The sequence below is a fragment of the Sprattus sprattus genome (assembly GCF_963457725.1).
Source record: "Sprattus sprattus genome assembly, chromosome: 8".
In the NCBI taxonomy this organism is placed as follows: domain Eukaryota; kingdom Metazoa; phylum Chordata; class Actinopteri; order Clupeiformes; family Clupeidae; genus Sprattus; species Sprattus sprattus.
In genome coordinates this window covers 5031752-5039251 of record NC_137927.1, presented here as the reverse complement: position 1 = coordinate 5039251, position 7500 = coordinate 5031752, and the positions used below count along the sequence as shown (strand labels likewise).

The following is a 7500-nucleotide window of genomic DNA, read 5'->3' as shown; positions in this document are numbered from 1 at the left end:
TTTAGAACGCTTGCAATTCATGGAGCTTTTAAATGTGGACAAATTTGAGTCTTTCAAGACAGATTTCCCCACGCAATCACTTTGAAATTTGCTCGAGACATACGGCCAATTCTTTGATCAGGACAAGTTGAAAGTAGAACTGCTGCATTTCTATCGTAATCCAGACATTAATTGTTCACGAAAGCTCTGCGAGGCCATTGGCTTCATGAAATCAAGTGGTCTTGATGGGGCAATGCCACAGCTGTACAAACTAATGTGTCTGATTGCAACCATTGGTGCTACTTCTGCAGGGGTTGAGCGAAGTTTTTCGTGCTTGAAACGAATCAAAAGTTACACACGGAACACAATGGGGCAGGAGAGATTGAAACATTTGGCCATGATTTCTATTGAAAAGAAAATTCTGAAGTCTCTTCAAAAAAATCCTGACTGGTATGATCAAATCACAGACATTTTTGCGACTCAAACAGCGAGGAAGATCGACTTGATCTTCAAGTGAACGCATATTTAATTGGCTAACAGTCTGCAGCTATTGAAAACATCAGCATTTCTGAAACATTCACAAACATCCATCTTGATTTTTTTTGTTAAATAATGTCGATACGTTTTGTTTAAGTTCATAGGCCTTTTGTTAGTCTGACTGTTCTTGTTCAGCTGACATTCTGAATGTAAATTGTTAATGAATGTTTCAGAACGCGATGTGTTTCGTATCTATTCTAATTAAGTTGTCACTTGGGGGTTGGCATCATATAAGGCTACTTAGTGAAGGATTCAGAGCCTGATGCATTTTAAATGGCATCACCTTTGGTCTTGTGTCTTAATTTTCCTTAAAACAATTGCAGCTGAAAATAAAATGAGTCAAATAATAACCAATAGCTTCAGTAATTGAGGGGGGAAATAGGCCCAGAATTTTGTATTTAGTTTTTCAAATCAAGAGTAGGCCTGATTTGACTAATTGGCTTTGCATCCTTTCCTTCTGGCCTTGTCTAGTCCAAAGACATGGTGTCCACCAGCTTTCAAAGTACAATGGTGCCACGGCTTTGTATCAATTGTATCCCTGCCTGCAATTTTTGTACCGTAGTTCACAAACACCCTGAAACACTTTGTATCTTACATACTTATGCCACCAACAGAATAATCAGACCAATGGCAACCAAGCGCGCAGTCCTTCCTCCGTCACTTTAAAAACCAAAAACCGCCACTGATATATATATATATATATATATATATATAGACTTTAAATTGGCTGAGCTCCATCTGTACAGGCTGTACAGCTGACAGCATTGACAAGTAGTCTTGCTGCTCGGAGATGTGTTTTAAATATATATATATATATATATATACAGTATATGTATACATTTTATATAGATATTTATTTAAAGATATATACTGTATATATAATCAATACTGGCAGGCAGTGAGTGTCTATACAATCTATTCTCTCCCTGGCCTTCTCTACTCCAGCAGTACAACAAGCACAGTTATAGTTCTATCATCAATACTGGCAGACTGACGGGGAACAGGGTGTAAGTGTGTGTGTTTGTGTGTGTGTGTGTGTGTGTGTGTGTGTGTGTGTGTGTGTGTGTGTGTGTTGTGTGTCTGTGTGTGTGTGTGTGTCTACTCCAGCAGTACAACAAACACAGTTATAGTTCTGTCATCAATACTGACAGACTGACGGGGAACAGGATGAAGTGTCTACACTATGTATTTTTTATCTGGCCATCTCCTATGGCACTAGAAAACAAGACTGCTCGTCAGTGGCGTCATTGTTATATACAGCCACACACACACACACAAACACACACAGTGGATGCAGTCAGTAGGCCCTTATACATGTGTCAATTTAACCCACCTAAATCGCGTTTAATCCACTGAAAGCTCGTAATTCGCTTATAATTGCCTCATGTAGCTCACGCCTAAATGTAACCCGGTCATTTTTCCGACGCTGAGCCTTTCGAGAGAGGTGGTCTACCCCGATCGGTAAGCTCAAAAAAGGGCGGGTAAAATAAGGCCGATGTGACATGGGGATGGCGGTGACAGGCAATCCACTCATAGGGAGTGTTATGCGCATGCGTGCCTGCGTGGAGATGACCCAGCCTCTTATAGAGAGTGCCAGGGCAGGGCTCACTCACAGCGAGTGATCTCAGGGGAGTCATGGTCTCATGTGCAGGACATATGTTATGTGAATAATGGTTATCTACACGACTTTTTATACCTCTATATATGCTACACGAATGCCGTGAGGTCAAACGGAATAGTGTAGGTCTTAACTGGAGCTCAACTCAACTATAACAGCTAGCTTGCCGCTAACACTAACTGAAAACACATTGGAACACATAGTGGCTAGGTAGCTAGCTGCTAATAAGTAACATATTAGCAGTGTTGGGGGTAACGAGTTACAAAGTAACGGACGTTAGTAACGACTGTCGCTGCCAAATGTGAGTCCCTGCCTGATGTGAGTCCGCATGTGTCACTTTGCGACACTTTTGTAGTACAACGAGCCAGGTAATGCTGGTGTTGTACAGCATGAAGTGGAATGACAAGCGCATTTGTTTACGTTTGAAATCCACCCAGGTTTATGATGTTAAGCTTCATGTTTACTGAATTATTAGTGAAGCAGTGCATTCATTACTAGTAACAGTAATACAACATAGCCCCATATGTTGACGTTGAGCCTTATGCTGTTAACCGTTTACAACACAATTAAATATAACATTAAATGTACCGGTATTATGCGTTAAAACCAGCCCCATATGTTGACGTTGAGCCTTAGCTGTTCACCGTTTACAACACAATTAAATATACCAGTAAATATACCCACATTATGCGTGAACGTGAAGACTAGCCCCATATGTCGATGTTAGGCCTCATGCTGTAACCGTTGACAAAATTATAAAACACTACGTTAAATAAACCTACATTATGCGTTATGAGAAGCCAGATACGTTGATATTGAACCATGTATGAGCATGCGCGTCTTGGATAGTTTGCTCCTGAGCCTTCTGCCGTAAACCGTTTGTGTTTGCGCATGCGGACTCACATCAGGCAGGGACTCACATTTGGCCGCGACAACGACGCTACTATTATTGGTAACGGAGTACAATAACGCATTACTCTCAAAATATTGGTAACGTCACTACTTTACTAGACCTCAGTGACGAGCTTTCCTGCGTTACCCAAGCCATTTTTTGCCAGTCCGAAAAGTTCTCTTTCAGTGGCGCGCGCATGCTTCCTGTCTGTGTGCTTGTTTTGGCACCGTTGCCACAGAGACCGATTTGAGTGACGTGGCTGCTGGTGCGGAGAAGGAGAGAAGCAGGGAAATGGATGAGACGGAGACAGGAGGGTTCAGCCAGTAGCGATATTCTCATTACTTTAACTTTGTTGCTCGAAAGTACAAAAATTTGCGTGTTAAATGCACTATGTGTCCGATTGAACAACATAAACACTCATACAGATAAATTAACAAGGATAGCAAAACCGATGTATAAGCATAGAATCAGAACGGTAGAAAGGCAGGAGGTCAGATCACAGTGACAGGCTGTTTTTTCTCATTAAACGTGAAGGTTGAGATATTCATAACATTTAATTCAGTCTTGGCTTCAAACCTTCTAACTTCAAACTATGAACAATATATTAACTTTGAACTGTTTACAGTATACTTAAATAAATACAAAACACACTCTGTACCAGCACTTCACACTTCAGTAATTCTTTTGCAGAAATATGAGCATATTTGCCTTCAGAGTTTGCATTTATTTAAGTTTCGTGAATGTGTACTGCCCCTTTAAGAGTTTAGGTTCAGGCAGGGCTGCTGGCATTTCCGTTTAGTCTTCAAACTGCGATTTCTGCCTTTGCCTCTTGCCTTCTCTCCCACCTTTACACGCAATTTTGTTGTTGCATATGCTGCACGTTGCGTTGTTTGAATCTTTTTGTGCGAAATACAGCCACACTTTTGATCGTTTACCTTTCGGCATTTTCTCTGTTATATTGATGGCTAGCTCTGTTTGTGCTTGCTCTGTGCAAGGCTGCCTGCTCTTCGCTGTCATTAGACTGTTGCAATGTTATTGTAGCGTCCGAGTTAGTGCTCTCTTAAGAACTCACACTGAGAAGGAATATCTTTGGATGAGACGGTAGCTCTCCGTTTAATAAAGCGTATCCAACTTCTGCTTAGAACAACCACACTTATCTTGAAATCGAAACCACACACAAGTCAACCCATTACCATGGCAACTCCTCAACACAAATCCCGTTTCCACTAGTCCCACATGGAATGCTACATTATCACCAATGAGCGTGAGCGACACAGGCGAGAGTCTACATTGGGAGATGGAGCAGTTTTATATGTGCCCCATGAAATCTGGTAGCAACCCAAAAAAGTATACAGATCGTACTCAGAAAGATCTACGCCACTGACGTTACTTCTCGTTAGCTCTCGCTAGTTTTGTTAAATTATTAATTTTTTAATAAAAAAAAAGAAGAAAAAAATCGGCTCAGGCACCGAAAGGAAGCACCGAAATCTGCGTTGCATTTCAGTCCGGGTAGGTACCGGTTGTATGGAACCGGTGCCGTATTGGTACCGGTTCTCGGTACCCAACCCCACCTGTCTCACTACGTGATTAGCATTACATCGCATTACAACGTTTCTGGATAACAGCTGTTGCCATTTCCACCAGACAAACATTTGAATGATGTCAAAGTAAAAGTCCAATACTATACTGTGTTCGTTTCCATAACAACAATACAACCAATATACATTTGCAGACCTGAATAAGCAGAGGGAAGAACAGCCAAGGGTGCCAATAATTGTGGAGGGCACTGTATTTGGAAATTCACAGTTTATGTTGAGTGACTTTGAGTATGAGCTTTTCTCTTAAATGGGAGAGCTCCGTTTGCATGAAATGATAGCTAGTTATCTAGCTGATGTTATAGTCTTCTCGACTTAACTAATGCATTTATAATGGGAAAAGGTAGAAACCCTCAGCGTGCATGTGCAACTTCGTTTGAACAAGTTCATATTCATGAGTTCAAAGTCACACGTGTCAGCACAAGTTTAGCAGCTGCCAACTGTAAGTACCTTACCTATGTGTGTGTAAAGAAAACAACCAGTAGTCAATGTGCAAGCTCTCTCTCTCTATCTGAGTTGGGGCAGTCTGTACTTCAGTTGAGGTCGAGGCATGACGCTCTCTCGCTACAAGTTTACCTGTTCGTGTTGGCTTAACAAATGTTTGCAGAGGTAGCTTGTGGAGTCAAGTGCAGTCCAGAGGCGCTTGTTTCCACGGCACAGCTTACACGTAACTGTTATATTTTTCTCTTTTGACGGATACAAATAGAAAATAAGGGGAGTATTTCCATCGAAACATCAGTAGTCACTCTTGTTGCCTGCCATCATGTTTATTAGCCTTTTACTCGCTGTAAGTTGATTGGCCATTTTATAAGTCCCATACCTACGACAATGGGATTTTAACATCTTCCCTGTATATGTCCTTAATAGATTATATTAAATTAGTATATGTTAAAAAATGTTTCTTTTTTTACCTGAAGCAAATGTTATCTTTCCCCATTATTTTCTTCTTGGAGTATACCAGAATGCTTAATTTACATGTTAAAATCACACAAAAAATCGGATACCCCCAGACCCCCCTAGAGGGGATTGGTTTGTCACCTTTTTTAGCCATTCTGAGTTTGCAGGTATGTATATTACGTAATGGTAATGTTAATTGGGTACATACATGCAATACGTAAGGGATAACGGCCGACAAGCTGTACAGTTCTACAAAGATAATGGACGATGCGGGGCAAAGAACTCCACGACGCGCAGCGGAGTCCATTATCTTTGTAGAACTGTACAGCTCGAAGGCCGTTATCCCGCTTATCTCCCGTTTACAACAACCAAAAATGTTTTTATTATTATTATTATTATTATTTAGAATTCCCTTTATCTTTGGGAAACTTAATATGTATATTAACCTGATGAATTCTTGATTTGAAGCCTAGTGCTCCCGTTAGAGAAAGTAGTGAGAAAGTAGTGCCTGGAACAGGCTGTTTAAAAAAAAAAAAAAAACGTTACGTTGGTTGTCAATGGTAACCTGTGAGAAGGTGAAATGTTCTTCCCCTTCTCACTGTCTAATGAGGAGTTTGGCACTGGTGTGGGGACACACAATGGTTCGATCCGGGCTCCCCCACCATAGTGGCTGGACCCATGAGGCCAAATTGCTTCAATTGACTTCAGCTGGCCCCTATTTAAAGGGCGCCTCATGTTCATGGAGAGAGACTTTTCTGGAGATGGCCATGAGAGAACTTTGCAGAGAGCTTTTGAACAGAAAACATTGACAAGGCATTTGTGAGAAACCCATACCTCTTGTGAGGTGGAAGGGAAACTGTGTCTAGCTGTGTGGACACCTTGTGCCTTGTTTTGTTTGCTCTGCTGATCTGTGTTAAGTAAGAATTGTGCTTAGTGAGAATTTAGACTAGAGTTAACCTATGCATAGTGAATTGTGCCTAGTGTGAGTCTGCATAGTGAATTGTGAATTGTGCCTTGTGTGAGTCTGCATAGTGAATTGTGCCTCATTTAAGTCTGTGTAGTGAATTGTACCTAGTATTGGTCTGCATAGTGAATTGTGCCTAGTTTAAGTCTACATAGTGAATTGTGCCTTGTTAAGTCTGCGTGGTTAATTGTGCAATAGTCTATTTCTGCTAAGTGAAATTTGCCTAACTTTGATTCTGCAAATGAACATTCTGCCTAGATAAATGTAGCACTGTGAGTGCGTTTTGTATGTGATTTATGTTTGTTTATTTTGTGTGCAATGGTTTGGGGTTAATGTAGATAATTCCCCCAGTGAATAAAACAGAAATATATTTTTATATGAAAGCCACCATCTCCTGCACCCTTCTTCCCAACTACACCACCCAGTCCAGTCGCGACCTCCCAAAACAACGTGGGGTGACCGCCCGGTCCCTCACATAACCATTCAAGAGCATTGATATGGAACGGCGATATAACTTTTCTACTGGGACTACGTCCAAGGTGTCCGTCTATACAAACTTAATGTACACCCCATTAGCCAATCAGAAAACAGTATTTCGTTCCAGAGGGAGATACATTTAAATATAATGGGGCATGGCCTAACATGAAACTCTGGTTTTGGCCCTCGGCCCTCCACTCCGATTAATATTTGGCCCCTGACAAGAAAGAATTTGGGCACCCCTGTTCTATTCTATCAGAACAGCCAAAACATACCTGTGCCTGGATAGAACTTGGTACAGTTGCCGTACACAATGTCCTCTTGCTTGAGGTCAAACTGAGGGAGGGCAATCTCCTCCATCTGCACAGGGTCCCCAGACTGCCATGTGAAGCGCAGGTCATCCGTGGTGTAGCCAACTGCACAAACACACACACACACACACACACATACATACATACATACACACACACAAACATCAGATAAGATAAGGCAGGACAAAATGGAGAGATAAATGATGAAAGAGAGAAAAAGGGTGGCATCT

General features: G+C 41.4%; 1 protein-coding gene across 1 annotated transcript in view; it reads right to left on the bottom strand.

Moving 5' to 3' along the window:
• Positions 1-7500, bottom strand: part of glrbb (glycine receptor, beta b) — a gene marked incomplete at both ends in the record, with an annotated part of 31108 nt that overhangs the window by 8755 nt on the left and 14853 nt on the right. Inside the window, one exon of the mRNA XM_080843045.1 lies at positions 7235-7375. Coding sequence (XP_080699171.1) covers positions 7235-7375 — 141 coding nt within the window. The remainder of the gene's footprint in view (positions 1-7234; positions 7376-7500) is intronic.